At 38.4% G+C, this 21,288-nt stretch overlaps 1 protein-coding gene and 1 non-coding gene across 12 annotated transcripts in view; one reads left to right on the top strand and one right to left on the bottom strand.

Annotated features, from left to right (window-relative positions):
• LOC141451744 (anoctamin-7-like) overlaps nucleotides 1-21,288 on the bottom strand; it is a 132,321-nt gene that overhangs the window by 65,242 nt on the left and 45,791 nt on the right. For all 11 annotated transcript variants that reach the window (XR_012457080.1, XR_012457077.1, XR_012457083.1 and 8 more), the window contains one exon: nucleotides 2,935-3,043. Coding sequence is in view for 1 of the 11 variants with exons in the window: in XM_074123370.1 (XP_073979471.1) it covers nucleotides 2,935-3,042 (108 nt within the window). In the remaining 10 variants the exon portion in view is untranslated. The remainder of the gene's footprint in view (nucleotides 1-2,934; nucleotides 3,044-21,288) is intronic.
• TRNAH-GUG (transfer RNA histidin (anticodon GUG)) lies at nucleotides 20,997-21,068 on the top strand. Its single transcript has one exon. It is a non-coding gene; the product is annotated as a tRNA-His (tRNA).

The following is a 21,288-nucleotide window of genomic DNA, read 5'->3' on the forward strand; positions in this document are numbered from 1 at the left end:
ATTCTCAATATTTCCTTGATTTGTTTCAATAGTAAGGCCCAAGGAAGATCTAAGAAACACCTGAGCAATTGGTACTCTAATTCTATATTTCTACATTCAGAACTGTCACTTGCAAAAATTCAATCCTTTTTTATTTTCTGGAACTCTTTGCCTCCCTTTTTTAATCCCTAAAACAGCAGCGTCATTTAATGATGAAGCTTCAAAAGTAGGTTCACTACAAAGCTAAAAAAGAGAAATAAAAAGTTCCAAAACGGAAAGAAAAATATCTTTACAAGAAGTGTATCCTTTACTTTGAGACAAGGAGTAGGGCTTTGCCAAATTAGAGAACTTCAAAAAAAGGAAACAAACTGTTGGTTGACAAAGAGGTGCTTAAAGTATTGTTTCTAATTGTTAATTTGGTCTTTAACTTAAATTAAAGTAAGGTAAAGCCTATTTTTTCAGGCAGGCTTTACGTCCATCTACCAATTAGGTCTCGTGGAAGGAGACCAGTGTAGTAAGAGCATAAATTCTGTACTAAAATACAAATATAATCTATGAAAAAATGGAACTTTATTTTCGTAATCTTAAAGGGCTCGTTCAAAAATGTGTATTCCCTGTGAAACTCTGAATCTAAAATCCGGTTTTTCCTCTCGCTAGGGGTAAGAAAGGAAAACGGAAGTAGAACAGCGACCAAAAAAGAGTTACATATATATAGGATCATTTAAGCGTGGGTAGATGCTGTGAATGGTTGCTATGGGAGACCTACAGCCATCATCACACATGCTACGAAGAGCCAAAGTGTGGCAGGGGGTTGCGCTTTGTACGAATTTCCTTCACCTACCCTGCCCCAACACACTGTGGCATTTCCACCATCCGGTGGTCTGTCTTAGCCCCGCTCATATCCTCTCTCTTGCCTTACTCGGTAAGGCTAACCTTTAGTAGTGGCCGGCGGCCTGCCCAAGTTCACCACCACCCACTTCTTCTTCTTTAGTGGCCTACCTAGCCGTTTGTACAAAAGAGAAAGCTACGACTTTACGTGATCTGATTTAGCAAAAAAGAATTTTCCACGTTTATGTCACAGTTAGAACATTTCCGTTCTTAAGTTTTTCTACTTCTTTAACAAGTTACTTTTTGAATTATTCAATTTTTTTTGTCACCATATCTTACTGTAAAGGTTATTAGTTTTTTCCAATTGAAGTTTGGGGAAAAACTGGAAATGTTAGGTTAAGAAATGTGGATTAGTGGAACTCTCCACCTCAAAAACGGAAAATGGCAGGAAGCCCCGTCTTTGAGTATTTCCAAGGAACCAATGAGAAATTCAGCAAAGAAAATTCCAAACCGGAAGTACAATTTATGAATGGAATCGCCGGTGACGGCGTCTGAATTATGACCCAAGCATTTATTTTATTGAAATTTAAGTTAAAGTGAAGTAATATTTAGAAAATTGAAAGAGAAATGGAAAACATGAGTATTTTAGTAGAAAAACCTGAATATTGTCACCTACCTTGCTCTTTGTTCATCTCTTATCAGATTGCATCATAGAAATTACAAGAGGAAATACAATCAAGCTTAACAAGGTTTAAAAACAGCCGAGTAAAGAGATATGATGACATTCAAATATATTCAATTTAAATATAGGTCAAAGTTGATGTTGCCTAAAAGAGCGACAAAATTGCACAAAAAGACCAATAAGTATACTGCAAGAGTGCCTGGGGTAACATCCACATCATCTGCTAGCGATGTACCCCCATAACCCATTACTTTTTCATGACTACCATTTCTCTACCTTATCTTTTTTCCCTTGAGGGTATTTCAGGTGAATAGGGTATTAAAAAATCGCTTGGGATTGTTCAGATCTATCATGAAAGTGAATTCAGAGAAGTGATTTTGCACAAGCGCATGCATTGTCATCATATTTAACACATAACTTAGGTGTCAGAAGCAGTAAAGACGTCCAAGTAATTGGAGAAAATATGGCAAGAACATTAATGTAACTTCTTCACACCACTGTACTTACTAATTGACAAATTTAAGGTTTCTCTTGGTCTTAGCGAAAAAAATATGATCAGGCTTATAATATGTCTTAATAATGAATTCCGTTAGAATTCCAATCAAACCTTCATCAAACATTTTGGAAAATAATAACTAAAACAAAGTTTAAAAAGTTACGTGTAAGGATTGATAAGTATAAGGTGAACTTCTTCACTAAAACTATTATCACTAAAACTTTGCCACTAATACCAGTTATAGAGCTAACTGTTCACTACAATTGGGTAAAGAAATCATTGAATTCTAATGAATACAAAGAGAGATATAAAGGTTTGAAATTTGAAGCAGATGGAAAACCCCTAAAATTTAACCTTCCATATCTCATTAACTATTATCACTAAAACAATGCCAGATAGAGCTAACTTTTCTTTACAATTCGGTAAAATAATCATTTAGATATGATGAATAAGAAAAGAGCTAGAAACGTTTGAAGTTTTAACGTATTTGAAAACCTCTAAAATTTAATCTTGTACAAGTATATCTCATTAACTGTCTCCTTAACAATAACTTACAGTTTACATAGTTGATTTAATTGTTGATACGTTTAACGTTTTAAATATGTTTTTAATGAATGCTTTAGTTGCGGTCTCTACAGAATCCTCAAAACTATTTTCTTGGAGAAACCATTTTGAAACATAATAGGAAGGTATATGTAGGTGAATAGCATCTTCCAAGAAAATAATTAAAAGTGTCTGGGTGGACTTTTTAAATTTATACTTCAACTACTAGTGCTTTTCTTTAAAAGTTTGTTTAAGAGCCAAAAATTAGTAGATACGGCTCAGCTTTCATGTATTATGATCAGCATGACGTCACCCTTTACTGTTATTTTATTTAAGCCCACGTATCCCACCATTTTTTAAAAATATAATTAAATTTATTTAGGAAGTTAAAATGAAAAAACTTTACCTGCAATATTCCTTGTCGATCTTGGTCTCGAATACTCCCATAATTCTTGGATTCAGCACTTTTCAATTCGAATCGTTCAGTCAGTCCTCGGCATCGTTTCAGCGACATACTGTTTAAAAGAAAAAAATAGAAAAATTAATCATTTTTTGTGGCGTAAAATTTAGATGAAATTACTCTAAAACTGGGGATGGAGCACAGATACGGCTGGTAATAGAGTCTTACTTTAATGATTCTTTTACAGCTCTAATGGCCTCATAGTGCCAAGAACCTCACATCGCAAACTAAGGAAAAACTTTATTAATTTTAAATGTTCCATCCAGTCGGAAAATTCATTCATCAGCTCCGGGAAATTGTATAACTATTTCCTTACTTTATTATTAGTATTTTATGTAAGAGAAATGATTAGATGGAGCATGAACATTTTCCACTCAATTAGATATTTATAGATTTTGGCTTCAAATTGGAAAGCAAAAATTAATTGGTTACTTTGATAGAATCTCTGTCCTTGTACAATGGCTAAAAAAGAAAAAAAATTAATCTTAATGATCTAGTCTTAATCTAGGTGAAAGTAAGTCAAATAAGAAAAAGGAATTTCTTTTAGAAATTCAGTCAAGAGAAACCGGAAATTAATTAAAGCGAATAAGAAGCTACCAATAACTGATTAATTTTGGAATAGTTCAAAATCACGTATTGTTCGTTACAATAGGCAGATTACAAATACAAAAATAATGAATGAAAACGTTACAATAGACAGATTACAAATACAAAATGGTGAGTGTTAAAGATGTTCTACTCTCTTGAATTATAGATATATATGATATCCATTGAATGTTCTGGAATGGTGAAGTGGGTGGTGATTACCAGAGACCTGGAATAATGGATTTCATTTCTAATCAAACTGATTTCATGTCTTGGCAAAGGATATCATAGGTTAAAGCCTCATTTAGGATTACCAAAAAAAGAGTTTATTGACTATTATGGGTCCATTTTGTAGAAAATAATATTTTGCACACATACGAGGTGTGGCTATTAAATAACGAGACTGATGCTGCTACAGAAGAACTATGCATGCGCCCAATAACCACCGACAGCTGTGCACCGTAAAGCCTTCTCTTTCGATTGCAGCGTCTCACGTGTTTTTGAAGAGAAATCTGTCTGACCGGAACCGCCGTTTGTGTAAGAGGTGTTAGTTTCGTTTTGCCCGAAAACATGATACTACACATGTAGCAGAGCAACGAATTGTCGGTGAAATTTCACATCAAAACTTGATAAAACCGCTACTGAAACTTATCTTTTATTAAAAGTGATGGCGATGAACGTTAATCACGTGAGCGAGTTTTTGAGTGGTTCAAGCGTTTCCAAGATGGCCGAGAAGACTTCGGAGATGATGACCGCCCAGGACGCCCTACCACGTTCAAAACGGATGAAAATATCGATTATAATTAATCAACATTACTACCGTGAGGTGCTTGCTCAACTCCGTGAAAGAGTAAGGAAAAAACGACGACCCGATTTGTGGAAGAACAAGTCACGGGGTTCTCCATCCAAGACAACGCGCCGGCTCACACTGCATTGTCTGTCACAAGACGACTTTTCTAGCCAAGTACAACATCCCAGTTTTAGGCCATCCTAGCCTTATTCGCCTGACCTGGCCCCATGTAACTATTTAACTGTTCCCCAAAGTCAAATCTGCATTAGAAGGAACACTCGATTTCAGTCCGCTGTGAAGCTGTGAAAGAAAAAGCGGCACGCGTCATGCAGGAGCTCACAGAAAAAGACTTCCAGCACTGTTTCGAACAATGGTAAATTCGCATGGAGCGTTGTAGGGATAGAGGAGGAGTGTATATTGAAGGTGATTGTAACTAAATATGTATAAATTTAAAATAAAATGTTTTACAGCAATAGTCTCGTTATTTAATAGCCACACCTCGTACACTGCTGCTCCAGAATCCTCACTGCAAAAATGGAAGCAACAGTATTCCCCTAAATGTAGAATAATTGAACCTGTTTTAAACGTTTAGCTTGGTCACAGCAACTAATAAATAATTAATATTATTAATGATTAAAATATGGGGCACACTGTGCTCCAGCATCATGGTGCAGCACCCAAATTAGTAAATAATGATCTAAATCTGGGTCTTTATTAGCTTGGAGCTAGTTATTGCCTAATTACTGTTAGGTAACTATTGAAAGGATTCGTACTTCCGTTTTAAAATTAGTTTCGAAAATTTAACCTCAACGTCATGCTTCTTGAAACTAGAAATAAATTAAAACTAAAAATAGAGTCTCACGTTTAAAACAATTAAATTTTACTATGAAAAATAAGGATCTATGTACTATCTCTCCTGAATCCTTACTGTAGTAGAAAAACACGTCACTTAGAGGGAAGAAAAAATAATCTCTTCATGAAATATTAATGAGAACTTACTGCATTCTCTTTCCTTTTTTTTTTAAGAAAAAGTACTCAGCTTTATTCAGCAGCTTTTAAAAAGGGGACTTAAGGGTTAAGAGGTCCACAAGGTCGTTATGACTCCGGTTGAAAGCTTACGCGATTCCGGTAGTCCAACGACAAGTCAACCCTCACTTCCTAGTTAGTGTGGACTGGTAACGTAGTCTTTGATGCTACGGCTAACGGGGCTCTGACGGGTCGGTGTGTCTCCCCCATCGGCTTCCCCTGTTCCCCTTCCCTTCTTCCCTTCTATTCTTTCCCCGTCCGGTTACATCACATCCTTCCTTCCCGTAGGGAGAAGTGGACTAGCCACTTCTTCAGGGAACCTGGCATCCCTGCGGGTGTCCCAGCCTAACAACATGAACAGCAACACTCATACAATTGTTACACTTATACATTTATACATTACACTTAGGGCCTTGTGGTGGTGTACCCCCACCCTAATCCTTAATCCTAATTCTACCCTTCCTTTTATCCTGTCTTTCCCTTTCCCTTTCTACTGTATCCCTACCCAAGCTGAGATGGGGACTCGTGTCGAGGCTGAATGCGTACAGGGTAGTAAAACATATGTGCGGTAACGATCACCTTGGGGCACCGGGCGAAACCCCATTGTATTTTAGCCTTCTTGTGGCAGTGGGGGTCTGTCACAGGTGACCGTTTATTCCCCCCATTTCTCGTGGGAACAGAATGGAGTTTTCAATTAATAAAAATAAAAAACCGAAATCTTCAGATGGTGGTGTTCCTCAGGTCACTGAGGAAGGAACACCGTCTGGATCTGTACTTAGAGGTGGCAGTACGCCAGACCCTAAGACTCATGCGACGGGTCCTCAGGAGAGCGTTCCTGGTGGGAGCGGTAACGCTAACCCACTAGAAACAGAGGCTCTCGCTAAGGTCTCGCGCAAAATTAAAGATCTACAAATCTCTAAAGGGAAACTGAGCGGGTCCCAGAGGAAGAAGCTTGCTAAGCTTAAGGCCTCTGAGGATGGCAGAGAATGGTTTCCGAAAAACGTCTGGAGGGAAAGGAGGAAAGCACTGCTCTCCTCCAATATAGTCCAACAGATGGAAGTACAGAGTGTAGCCCCTCTGGACACCTCGGCCGGGGCAGGTGAGAGGAGGGAGATGGATGTTGCTAAAACCTCCTCTCCCAAAGCTCCCCAGACCCCCAAGAGGCCCAGATCGGAGGTTAGCACTCCTAGTACCGGGTCTGAGAAGACGGCGGCGCGGGGGAGCAAGAGGGTGAGGTTCCCAGATAAGGAGTTAACAGGCTCCTTTAGGGACGCACTCTCTGCTCCCAGGATGGCCGTCGTTCTTGACTCCTTCCCGAACGACCTTCTTAGTACGGAGCAGGCAGATTTGTTAAAGCGGATGCTAGCTGAGCAAATCTGTAAAAATCCTGGTGGGATAAGACCACAGTTTAAGGGGTGTTATCTCTCCAGAGGTGCTCTCATTGTGAATTGTTACAATGAGACGTCACGACTCTGGTTGGAGAGGACAATCCCAGAGCTCCAAGTGGGAGAGGGAGCTGGGCTGAGGGTGGGTCTGGCCAGGAGGGTGACAAGGGTAGCCAAGGTGGCGATGTGGGTTTCAGGTGCCTACAAAGACGCCTCTCCATCTGCTGTTCTGGATAGTCTCAACGTTCAGAACGAGGGACTTGAGACGGCAGATTGGAGATTAATCAATAGGAAGGTCGAGCCCAGGGGGCAAATCCTTGTGTTCGATCTTTCGGAACAGTCCCTGGGAAGACTGAAAAGGTCCAAATTTAAACTATTTTTGGGCCTTGAGGTAATCAAACTCAGGGAAGTTTCGAAGCCTATTGGAGGAGCTGCGGATAATGACCCCCCCAAATCTTTGGAGGATGCTGCAGGTGAACCTCCACCACAGTAGGGGGGCATCGGCAGCTCTAACACACTTCATTTGCGACGAAGACATCGCCATAGTCCTAATTCAGGAACCCTGGCTAGTACGGGGGCGGGTGGCAGGACTTGGCGAGGCTAAAGGTAAGATTTTTTATGATCGAAGCCTGGATAATCCCAGGACGTGCATATACGTTAGGGAAGATATTACGTCTTTACTGCTGATGGAATTTTGTTTCAGAGACCAGACTGCAGTGAAGGTGAAACTACGTGCGGACGAAGGGGTCAAGGAAATTGTTGTGGCCTCGACCTATCTTCCTTACGATTCAACAGCCCTCCCTCCCTCGGAGGAGATGCAATATCTGACCATCCAGTGTAGGGAGAGAGGTCTGCAACTATTGATTGGGTGTGATGCTAACTCCCACAATGTGGTGTGGGGCAGTTCAGGGACCAATCAAAGAGGTAAGCAACTTCTAGACTTCATTCTTGCTAATAATTTGTTTGTCATAAATGAAGGAGAAGAACCTACTTTCTATAATTCTATACGTAGGGAGGTTATTGACCTAACTTTGGGGACTAGTTTTGTATCGACCCTAGTTAGGAATTGGCATGTATCAGGGGTTCCCTCGCTCTCGGATCACATGTATATAAGGTTCGACGTTGGATTTGACTGTAAGGAGGTAGTTACTTATAGAAACCCTAGGAGGACGGACTGGGATTCCTATAGACGGGATATTAGTCAAAACATTAATACAGTGAGGAACAACCTTAGGACCCGGACGGACATTGATGACGCTGCGGAGAGCTTTCAGAGCGTCATCATAGAGGCTTTCCGGGCTAACTGTGCGGAGACGATTATGCATACGAAAAGGAAGGTAAGCTGGTGGAATAATCAGCTGATGGGGCTCCGCAAAAAGGTCCGAAAACTGTTTAATGCAGCTAAAAGAAGGGGTACATGGGAGGAGTACCGTGAGGCCCTCACTTCTTACAATTTAGCCATTCGTAAGGCTAAAAGAGATTCATGGAGGAAGCTTTGTGAAGAGGTAGAGATGACCTCGGAGGGAGCTAGACTCCATCGTATCATTTCGAAGAGCCCAGGGTGTTCTCTGGGAACCATCAGAGACGAGGAAGGGGATTTTACGAAATCAGGGAGAGACACTCTGGAATGTCTCATGAGGATTCACTTTCCTGAATCGAGGGTGGTCGCAACTGAGCAACTGGGTGGGGAAACCATAGTGCCCGACGAGAGTCGGAGCACTAGGGAGAACTGGACCGTTGCTAAGGTCTGCATCACCTATAACAAGGTTGTGTGGGCAGTGAGCCACTTCAAGCCCTTTAAATCCCCTGGACCTGATGGTATTTTCCCTGTTCTTTTGCAGCAGGGAAAAGACATTATTACTCCTATTTTATGCAGGCTAATGAGGGCAAGTCTGGCCCTCGGCTATGTCCCTCGGGCATGGAGGCCTGTTAAAGTTATCTTTATCCCTAAACCTGGGAAGAGAACTCATACCCAGGCTAAGGATTTTAGACCAATTAGTCTATCATCGTTCTTATTGAAGGTGCTAGAAAAACTGATTGACCTGCATATAAGGGAGGTGGCCTTAAAGCTACGACCCCTGCATGCCAATCAGCACGCCTATCAGATGGGCAAATCTTGCGAGACAGCCCTCCATTGCTTGGTTAAGGAGCTGGAGGCCTCTGTGCTCTGCAAGGAAACAGCACTGGGTGTGTTTCTGGACATTGAGGGAGCGTTCAGCAACACTTCTTTCAGTGCAATTTCCTTGGCGATGGAAAGGCATGGCTTGGATTCTACAATTATAAAGTGGATTGGCGGCATGCTAACGTCAAGGAAAATCACAGCGACTCTTTTTGGGGAATCGCTGATGATAACAACTGTCAGGGGATGTCCGCAGGGGGGGGTCTTGTCTCCTCTCCTGTGGAGCATGGTCGTTGACGAGTTAATTGAGATGCTAGATCTCCGTGGGTTCACGGTCCTTGGCTATGCAGATGACATTTCTGTGGTAGTCAGGGGGAGGCACGAGATCATCGTGGCTGAGCTCCTGCAGGAAGCACTCAAAATTATAGAAAGATGGTGCAGAAGAGTGGATCTCTCTGTGAATCCTTCTAAAACTTCTCTGGTTCCCTTTACTAAGAGAAGGGACAAAGAGAGCTACAAAAATCTTGTATTTTTTGACAAAACGCTGGATGTGTCAGGCGAAGTTAAGTATCTAGGTGTCATCCTGGACTCTAGACTTACTTGGAAGGCACATCTGGATAAAGTTACACTTAAGGCTAAACAGGCCATATGTGGTATAACCAGGACCTGTGGGAAGACTTGGGGTCTTCGCCCAAAAATGACCCACTGGCTGTATACAAGAACAGTCATACCTATCATCACCTACGGAGCAGTGGTGTGGTGGAGGAAGACTGAACAACAGGCAGCCATAAAATCTCTTGCTAGGGTACAAAGGATGGCCTGTATGTTGATTACAGGGGCCTTTAGCAGTGCTCCTACTGCTGCGCTGGAGGTGCTGCTGGGGTTGCCTCCGCTCCAGTTTGTCATTCAAGCGGAGGCAAGAGCTGGCGCGTACAGACTAGTGAGGAATGGACAATGGAGGCGCATTAGCTCCTCTATTGGGCATATGAAAATTACAGACAAGGTCGACCCTTTGCCAGTATTAGACATGGTTGGGGACAGTGTCTGTCCTAGATACAGTTTCGAGACTCCGTTTCAGGTGATCCTCAGATCGAGGAATGAATGGAGGGTAAACTGGACCGAACAGTGCCAGAAGGGAGTCATGTGGTTTACGGATGGCTCCAAGATGGCCTGTGGGACCGGAGCTGGAGTGTATGGGGCTAAACCTAAGGCACTCATTGAGAGTCCTCTTGGGAGATATGCTACTGTATTTCAGGCCGAGGTCTTTGCCATTAGAGCTTGCGCTGGGGAAAATCTGCGAATGGATCTTAGAAATAGGGAAATTTGCATTTTTTCGGACAGTCAAGCGGCACTGAAGGCTCTTTCTTCCTTCAGAATTACCTCTTCCCTGGTCTGGGAATGTAAAAAGGCCCTAGATCAACTGGCTCGGCACAACAAACTCCGATTGGAATGGGTGCCGGGCCATGTGGGGATCAAGGGGAATGAAATAGCTGATCAGTTGGCCAGGAATGGAGCTAATACTCCCTTCACTGGTCCGGAACCAGTCCTGGGGATCACTAGGGGTGCAGTTCGTGAGGCTCTCAGAGACTGGATCTCGAGAGAACACGAAAAGTACTGGGTGATGCTTCCAGGGGTCAAACACAGCAAGAGGGTTATGCCCTTGTTGTGCAAACAAAGAACTAAAGTGACTCTAGGTTTAGGCAGGAATCAGATTACTCTGATTACAGGCCTACTCACGGGGCACGGAAGGTTCAGAAAGCACCTGCACAAGATAGGGCTTATTAGCTCGGAACCTTTGTGCAGATTGTGCCAGGAAGAGGAGGAAACGGCCTCTCACCTGTTGTTCGATTGCGTTGCAATTGAGAGACTGCGCTATGACATCTTTGGAACCTTGAGGCCAAAGGAGATAACAGCGCAGAAGGAACTAGTAGGGAAAGCTCTCGACCTTCTTAGGAGGGGAGGTTTCACCTACTAGGTTTAAGGGGAAGGCACAATAAGCCTCGTGTGGCTGCGGTGCCGTGGGGATAGGGTCCCGCCCCGTCTTTCCAAAATCTAAAAATCTAAGGGTTAAGAGATTCTCCACCTCTCTCTCTAGAGTTCCCACTTCTAAATGGAAGCAACAGTATTCCAGCAGTCTACTCTTTAAGCATGATAGTTGTGAGCCGGTTTAAAAAAAAATACAAGAAAATTAACTGATTTCCCAGGCAAATCCTATTAAAAGAAAACTCGGTTTTTCATCCTCAACGCTCTCACTTCCTCTCTCCCCCTCTCTCTCCCAGAGCACGGGTTTAAGAAAATCATAAGACTAATTATTCATTAAGCATTTGATAATCAATATAAAGGAGGACTTACAAATTATACACTTAAATTTATGCCTCACAGGAATTAGTTGTAAAGTAAAAGTAAAGTAATTACCTATTTTATCAGGCGGGGCTTAACGTCCAACTACCAAATTAGGTGTAGGACGGAGGCGACTAGCAATCATACTTTACTGTAAAATTTCTTTTATTAACCATTAAGTAAAATCCAAGGACTAAGACCGGGAATCGAACCCCAACACAACAATATGTATTAGCTTTGCGGGTCTAATATCTTAACCGCCTAACATACTTTACTATAAATATCTCATATTAACCATTAAATAAAATCCAAGGACTAAGACCCTGGAATCGAACCCCAATACCACAATGCATATTAACTTTGCAGGTCTTACTAATAAACTATTTTCGAACGGGTAGTATCTTCTTTGGATCATAGCAACACACAGCAAACTTTAAGATCTGTTTTGGGCCAATTATTGGTGTCAGGTCTCTTCAGCAGCTCCTCCATTTCCAGATATCTAAGGAATGCCAAGGAGGTTGTACCTCCTTGTTGTAGAAATGGGAGCTTTAAGCATTTGATAATCAATATAAAGGAGGACTTACAAATTATTCAGTTAAAATTCTACCTCACAGGAATTAATTGTAGAATTGGGAATCGTATCGATTGCGTCATAAAGGTTATAAAAAAAAATTATTAATTTCTTTTACATCATAAATTAGAATTAAACATAGTCCACAAATTTTATTATCTACCAGAATTATATAACCGATATACAAGGCGGATTTGAGCTGTGGGGCTTAAACCAAGCCACCAATTCCAAATGAATCCAGACCCTCCAGTCCCAGATGCTCCGAAAACTCGCCCAAGCTCCCCTGGTAAGTACCAACACACTGACATAAATAACATTCTCAGTGCAGATCTAGCAGCTTGATACTTTGTTTATTTGTTAGTGTCAAAAGCAAAAGGTTAACCTGCCCATTCTATGTTCAGCAATTTTTAATAAAGTACTTAAAAAAATAAAGCGCTAGCAGACAATTTTTTTAAAAAAAAACAGTCAATTTGTTTGTTGACCAAAGTTATTAAGTTCGGCAAGTCCGCTACTGATGGAACTGAATAAGTGAACATATTTCCTACCAAAGTGCAAAGAAAATATCATTTTTTTTTTATCCAGGCTGTTTTTCTTTCTCCCCCCCCTCCGTTTCACCATCACTCATGTTGGTCATTTTCCTCTACATTACCACAGTATGCTTTTCTGTTGACTCGCGCACCATGCATAGCTACCAACCTAGTTTTGTTACATGTAAATTTCCCACGACAACACAAAAAAAACGAAAAATACTCCCTCTACCAGATATGAAATTTTTATATACAATAACAATGTTACTATATCATCCACCAGTTGTAAATTGGATGTGTTAAGTCCTTGTACATTTTTTAACAGAATTATATCTCCTGGTTTGAGATCCCCTGGTGTGAGCACAAACAAATATCACAATAAAATAACAGAAATACTACTACTACTAATAATAATAATAGTAATAATAATAATAATAGTATAAATAATAATAATAAAAGTAAAGTAAGTAAAGTAATTGCCTATTTTTTCAGGCGGGCTCTACGTCCAGCTACCGAATTAGGTGTCGTGGACGGAGACGAATAGCAAACATACTGTAAATTTATTTTATTAACCTTTAAATAAAATCCAAGGCCTAAGACCGGGAATCGAAGCCAGTACCACAATGCATATTAGCTTTGCAGGTCTTATAATAATAATAATAATAAGGGAAGGAATTAGCTGTACGGTTAGCGTATTGGATTCCCACACGGAGGTCCCGGGTTCGAATCCAGCTGCTGACACTTAGATTTTCTCTTCCTAGGAACTTCTTACAGCTCACTGTCCGGTGATGGACAGTGGTGTCTGTAACGAGAGAACACTGTCCGGAGGCCGGCAGTGCACTGGAAAAAGCTCCGGGCGCCAATAACCTTAGATGTTGATGCGCCTTAAATCATTAAAATAAAATTTAAAAAAAATAATAATAGTACTAATAATACTAATTTTAATAATAATAATAATAATAATAATAATAATAATAGTAATTCACACGATCTTCTCTAATTCCAATTAGTTACAATATTACTTTGTAATTGTTATCTATTACAATTTTCTAATACCAGATATTATTGGATTTGTCTAGTTACCAATGAAGCGGTTAACCCTGTCATAATGTGCAGATAGTTGTACAACTTTTCACTAAATTAGCGTCAAATTTGAAAGCGGCGTTTTCCCAAGTTATCTATCTAAACACCCTCATAACACCCGAACTTAATCTGTTATAGATAATTGTTTCAAATAACAGTAATCAGATTAGCTCAGGTGATTAGTGTAGGTGGATTCCCAAGCGGGGAACCTTGAGTTCGAATCCAGCTACTGCTCCCTTAGATTTTCTCTTGCTAGGAGCCTCTTACAGCTCAAGGTCTGGTTATGGACAGTGTTCGACTGTAACGAGAGGACCTGAGCAATGCAATAAACAAAAGCCAATTATCTGAGATGTTAAAGCCGCCTTTAATTAAAAAAATTCAAATAAAAACATGAAAAATATGTAATTAATTTTTCTCTCGCTTAACTGGATAATCTGGATAATAGGATTAATAATCTGGATAATCAAAATCTGGGAGAAACTGTTTAATAAAGTTACATAACTATTGAAATCATTGGCCGCATTTCTTGCAAACAAAATTTAAATTAAATGTTCAGCATAGTGAGAGAGGAGATTTACAGAATGTTTGGCATGCAACTCCTAGACTAACATTCCTGCTGAAGGATACCCGGTGGTATGTTCCACATGTCCATGGAACGAGAGTAAGGTAGTTGTCTGAAGTCCTAACCATCTTATCTTCAGCCCTTATTTCAAGTCAGTTGGCCTCACACCCACATTGTACAGAACAAATTACCCAGAAATGTCTGTTGAGAAAAGTATTAAATGGAAATTATAGGTTTTAGTATGTAGAATTGTTAAGGTGAGCAACAACTGTATTTTTTTTTTTTTTTTTTTAAGTCTTCCCTATATACTTAAAAAAAAAGTCCCTCGAACTTTTTCTAATCTACTTATCTCTTTTTTCGCGTTTTTTACATTTACATGAAATATAAAGTTAAAGTAAATTACTTGAGAAAATTCTAGTCTAGAAAACAAAGTTAAAAGAATTAAGTCTTTTAGGGAATAGATCTTTTTTTTAAGGAATTTTCTAGAGATATTAAGAAATTAAGGTTCCTTCCAGAAAGACGAAGTAATACGATCATGTGAATTTTTTTGAAATAAAGCTTCCGGTATCCGGAAGATATTCTTCAAACTTCCTTGTACACTTTATCTAAACATAAATCTCCTTTTCTCATCTTTAAACCACTTGATTTCCTGCATGCCACTAATCACTCGGCAAACATGATTAACCACCTGCCTAGCTTAAAGTACCTACTACAATGAGATATAAAAAATTTTGGAGTATATCCTCTCTGGTCAAGTCAGTAAGTATTATTGTATTACAGACAAATTTTAAAATAGAATTCAAATTCTATAAAACCAATCTCTGATAATGCATGAATATCGGAAAAATGGCCAGGTACAGAAAAAGAAAAAGATTTGGGTTATACCTAATGGTTAAAATCAACAATATTGCCCAACTCAATCAGGCTCAAAACACGCAATGGGTTATACTTGTAACGCAATACATCAATGTGTTGCAAGTATAGTAGAACCTTACTGCTGCTAAGGCTCTCTTTAATACAAGATACAAGTTCAGTTTATCAAACTGTTGGGCGATATTAATTAAAATTAAAAATTGGAGAATTTTAATACAAAGTTAAGAGTTCTAAAAAAAAATTATTTGTGTTTTATGAAAAGAAAATTAATCTTATTTTTTAATTAATTTCTTCAAGTGGCTCGTAGGCAATTCTAATTAGCACGAATTTTATTTTAATATTTTCTTTCATTAATTAATGATTTATGTTACATTTTCTTGCGTATTAACGTTATTGCTCTAATAAATTATGAAAGCTGCATTACTAAGATGAAAAATAGCTACAAAAAAACTAATAAAACTGATGTTTTCATTTGTATAAAAATAGTTATGATTGGGTCAGCCTTAAAGCCTAACAGGAAGTTACGGTATTGGACTGGATATTCAGCGGCCCCCCTTTTTGTTTAATGCAACTAAATAAGAGCCCCCAAAGTTCCTGGGGAAAAAAAAACACCCTCAAATTTTCTCCAAGATTTATGAATGGTAAAATCTCATTAAGAAGCCTGTAATTCTAATAAGAACTAAAAGCTTTAAAGTAATGAAGAAAAAAGAGAAAAACCTCCCAGAATGTTTTGGAAAAAACTGTATTAATTTCCCAACAGCCAGTTTCCACTGCAAACACTCTGCAAAAGTTTTAACTTGAAACTTTTTCTGTTCTGCTGTTTTGCCCCCATGAGAGATTACCGCCTCTAGGTGACAATGTTTACAATATATCTTGCTGTTATCTTATAGGTGGCAGCACCATCGCCTACCGTGTTCATCTCAATTTAACTAAACTTCGCTGTTGCTTTTAATTTATTACTTTATTTTAAAAGAGGCCATTTTGCCACTTGAAAAATAACAGTAAAAATAAGAAGGTTATACTTAGAAAAAGATCAATTTTTGCTTTGTACGAGCATTGTCAGAATTTACTTATAATCTAAAATTTATTACGTTCCCATTTCCATCCGGTTTAAAATTCAAAATGGATTCCGGCTAACATTTTAATTAGAAACGCCACGATAGCCGTGGGTTAGAGGAGAGATACCGCAAAGCCAATATGTACTGGGCTCCATTCACGGGTCTAGGCCTTGGATTGTATTTAATGTTTAATTGGAGAACTTTATAGTAAAGTACGTTTTGTAGTCGCCTTCGTCCATGACACCTAACTTGGTGCCCTTAAAAACAAAACAAAAAATAGGCATTACTTTAATTAAGAGGCGCTGGCCTAAAAACTCACACAAGACTCTAAAAACCAAGCAGACTTCTTTTGAAATTGGAATTTATCTTGTCTTCCACTCTTACTAATAAACTAAAGTAAAGTAAAGTAATCGCCTATTTTTTCAGGCGGGGCTTAACGTCCAACTATCACAAATTAGGTGTCGTGGTCGGAGGCGACTAGCAAACATACTTTACTGTAAAATTTATTTTATTAACCATTAAATAAAAGCCAAGGCCTAAGACAGGGAATCGAACCCACTAAACCAACAATACATCTTAGCTTTGCGGGTCTAACTAACAAACTATTTTCAAACGTGTAGTTTCTTCTCCGGGTTAATGCAAAAAAAACACAGCAACCTTTAAGATCTGTTATGAGCCAAGTCCCTCCTCCAGGCCACAGATATCTAAGGGATGCCAAGGAGGTTGTACCTTACTAGATTCGTCTGCCAACTTCTTTGAACAATATCATCGCAGGATGATGTACTAGAGTTTCTATCATCTCCCCCAGAGATTTCTTACAAGACCATTACATTCCTAGACCCAGCTTCTTTTGGTGCTTTTTTTTTTTGAGTCGAAGATGCCCCGTGAGGAAACCAGCCAGTCTCGCAATACTTGCTAGGCTTAGTAATGCGAGGAAATGCTAAAAAATGGGTACTTCCAGTGGTTCTATTTTGGATCAAATTTCTAGCTGTTTGTTTCAGCTAGCTTGGAAGTATAAAAACAAGTTCAGTTAAGCTGAACAATACGCACAAAACAGAACTACAAGTTTAAAAAACTACGTTTTCGACTCAAGCATTTAATACGTAAACGTGGTGATTTACGAAACGAACATTTAATAAAAAACTTATAATTTAATGTTACAAAAGTAAGTTTTATATGATGAGTTTTCCCTGTTAAGTTTTATGTTTTAATGGTTAGAAAATACGAGTAAAATGGCTACATATGTAAATATGGCGAACAAGAGAAAACATTTAACGCTCAAAACAGGAAGTACAATGGATAAATAGTTTATTGCATAAAAGAACAATATGGAACAATGTTGTTCCAATGTACGGCAGTGTTAGCGTTGCTGTGGTTTAGTAAATGGTGTCACGTGTAAATCACGTGTAATAACTCTGCATTAGCCGGCGCCCGCGTTTTATTAATAAATAATAACTCCTCCACTTTAGCTAAAATCAATTATTGAAACTACCCTAATAATTTCATACACGTGCTTGAATATTTATATATTATGTATATTATTTGTGAATAATACAAATACATATACTCGTATATTTGTTAATTTAGTATATGTACCGCCGAAGCGAGTCCGAGGGCGTCAAAACCTAAGATCAATAGTAACCTGAGCTCTTTTCAGAGCACAATATTGACCACAATATTAAAAAAGTCTGTTTATAGAAAGAAATAGAACCGTTCATTATACTAAAAAAAAGCACTTTATTCGGGAACCATCTAATATCCCAATCATCTAATAGGAACCAAAATTAAATTGTTAAATCTCCTCTGTTAAGTGGGGTTAACTTCCGGTTAAGAGTTTGTAGCCAAAATGTGATTGGCTAGTCCTTTGGTGGACATACAAAGTTCCTGTTTCCTGTGATTGTTTCATTTTTGTGATATTTTGTTTACACACGAACAGAGAGAGAGACCTTTCCATAAATACAAGAATAACTTTTCGTTCCCTAGGGGCGAAAAAAAGGATATTCCAGAAAATTTGACACGATTGCAATACTACTCTCTTCCTGAAGTGGGAGAACGTGAAAATTATGTATAAATGAGCCTCTGTTTATGTGTATAAATTAATCATATTTAATTGTATATTCTCTTTTAATTAATTTCTATCTTTTACGCCCTCAGTAGAGAGATAAAACAACTTAAGACAAGTAATTTAGACGATATAATTGGTTGGTTAAATTTAGTAGAGGTCGGACGGGTCCGCAAGTTAATATATTTCCCGTCTATCTCAAGTTCAACACTCCAGAATAAATAAAGGAAAAAACCTACACAATGGAAAAGTACCCGTTTCACCATTACATATATATATATATACAAACCCTTCGACCTTTTTTTTTCTTCACAGTTAGTGTGAAATTAGCACGCGAATCCTATGCGGCAATCTACCGCTACTTCAACTTGTTCCACCACCTTCAGCCTTGCTCAATCTTTCTGTCGTCGTGTAAGTCACGGAAATTTTAGGTTTTTAACGATTTCCGTCTAACGTTACGTACTTGTATTACATTATTGATTTTTTTCCCCTATCTTTCCGCAGTGTGTTTACTCCTTCCGTTTATATAATTACGTATTCTAATAATAACTTCTGGTTATAAAGTAAGAAGGTTATAAGAAAGTCATCAATATTTATTTATTTTATTTCATTTTATTGCCAAGTTTTGGCGGCCCAGGAGTTTAGGCCATCTTCAGGGCTTATCTCCAAACAAATTGCCAAAAAATAAATGAAACATAATAATTGACATTTGCAATAATCTTTCTCATTCTGTGAATCATTCACCCAAAAAAAGATTGTCACTTTTCCAGAATTTAGAAATTAATTTATCGTGTTAAGTTTTAGGTTTGGTGATATCGAAATAAGCACCAACAGTATTGGCAAACCTTGCCAAAAAAAAAAAGAAGCAATAAGTCTATTAGTAAACAAATTCGATCTTTGGAATTCAATGGATTTCACAAATAATGATTTTTGGCTGGTGATTATACAAGTAAGGAAGTTTTCTAGTTGCCTGAAAATGGGATAATCCGTGGACAGGGGGAAAGAGAGGAGTATGATGGCTGAGACTTCCGCCCTCACAACGCATTCGACTTTTAGGACGGGCGTTAAAATGCCATAGATACGGTCGCCGGATGTGATTGGTTTGGCATTTTAAAAAGTGTTTAAGAAGGGCCACTTCCTTGTTCAACAAGAATTCAAAATATTTCCTATCTCCGTAAAATAATCCACATTTTCTTACAAAGATATCATTCGATATAACCAGTTAAGTGTGGAATTTAGTTTTTTTTAAAAAAAACCCACAGTGTGCGGAATTAAAATCAGACAATGACGTGTATCCACGTCGAACGCAGGAGGGCAAAACAACCATAAGTTTACAATAGTCGTAATAGTCACTGCAATCGACTTTTTCTGCAATTTCTAGAGCTTGAGATTGCACAGAGCTTTCTGTGCTCATTCAAAAATCTTGCACCGCTTCACGTATGCATTGCTATAGTTAACTAGGGACGCGTAAGAGTTTTTACAAGGAAGAAAAGAGCTTTGAATTCTGTGCAAAATGAAATCATGCTCGTATGGAGGTCTGAATCTCTATCTAAGGTAAAAACGGGCATTGCACAAGGGTTGAGAGCTTCTATTTGTGTGAGGTAATACCCAATCTCTAATGTGGAGACCAAACATGTACAAACCACTTGGTCATTTGGCTGACTCCCACCGCAGTTCTATTGGTTAGATAAAGGAAACATCCCACCAAATAGTATTCTTATTGTATTTTATTGAAATTTCGAGTTTTTATAGTTAATGGCAATTTCATATTTTTTCACAACGTGTATGCACGTCTAACGCACCTTAATAGAGATTTGGTTTGACGTGTATTCACGTTAAACTCGCTTAACTGGTTAAAAAATGAGTCATTTTTGTCGTGAAAATCTACCGAAGAATAAACTTCAAATGGAGCCCCATTTAGACCGACCTTTCAAATCATGGACTCCCAATTTTCGAATTTTCTTTTTCACCTTTCCAATGCAATTGATCAACCTCAGAACCAGTGTGGTTAATGTTCGGTTCCTTGGAGATCTTCTGAGATAGGTTAGCTTCTACGATATTTCTTTAAAAATCACCATCGATAACTGTAGGTCGATCGATACGTACGGCTAAATTGCACAGTGCTTTCCCTGACATTATTTGTAGGTACTCCAAACAGTCAATTCAGCAGTATTTTCTCCCAGTTCAATCACATAAAAGAAAAATCGTCGTTAAAAGTTACAAAGTTACAGGACAAAAATCTAAACACAATAAAGGTTTATAAAAAAAACAAAATGGCGTTGCCTTAAAAACTAATATATATTTGCTATTAGATAGCCAATCAACAACACGATAGTAAATAAATATTTCATTCAGATAAACGTTTAGAAAATTGCACCTGTCAAAACCTGCAAAACTTCCCAGACAACTATTAATCATAAAGAAAAAAATAATAAGGCCAATCATTATTTATTACCGATCATCAATGAAATTGTGTGCGGGGGGTGGGTGAGGTAGGCAATTTTACACTCCATAAATTAGGAAGTTAATTTTCTCTAAAGATATCGATCCACATCATGATGTCTCTGATAAATGCATGAATTATGAGGTGATAATGAGGTAATAAAAAGTTTCTCTGGCGGTTTCCTGTACGGTATAATTTTGAAATTTTACTGGTCTAAATTTATCATCAATGAAATTATTATTCTTCCACTCAATGGAATGAGAAATTTTAGAGTCATTTCATTCATCCAAGTAATTTCATTCAAAGTAATTCAATAAACTATTTCTTCATTGAGCATTAATTATTCATTAAGAATGTGTAGTAGAAAACGTTGAACGTAATCCGGATTTCCGGTGTTTTGTAAGTTAGATTTTTTTTAAGATACAATTTTGGGAGGGTCTACATCAGATTTTTTTTTTTTTTTTAAGAAAAATTCGAAAACTAGGTCTAACATTATAAAATAGAAGTAATAAATCCAAGGTGAACAGGTGTAAATGCAGGTAAGATATTCCACTACGAATAGACTTTCACCAGCTGTTCGATTTGCCGTGATCGTCTAGTGGTTAGGACATTGCGTTGTGGCCGCAATAACCCAGGTTCGAATCCTGGTCACGGCAGCGTTATTTTTTTTTTTTTTTATCTTTAAAATTATTTGAACTATAACCTAATTGTTAAGGTTTAATTTTTAATTAAACAAAAAAATGTTTTATTACTGCCACTTTCTACTGAAGGGGAACAGGAAGTAATGGCGTCAAATCTTGTATATTGTGATTCACCGGAAATACTCGGCCCACTGAATCTGTGTTCTAGATGTTTGTGCAAGCACGTATGTAAATT

Source organism: Rhodnius prolixus, unplaced genomic scaffold (assembly GCF_049639745.1).
Source record: "Rhodnius prolixus isolate KJV_2025 unplaced genomic scaffold, Rpr scaffold_14, whole genome shotgun sequence".
In the NCBI taxonomy this organism is placed as follows: Eukaryota; Metazoa; Arthropoda; class Insecta; order Hemiptera; family Reduviidae; genus Rhodnius; species Rhodnius prolixus.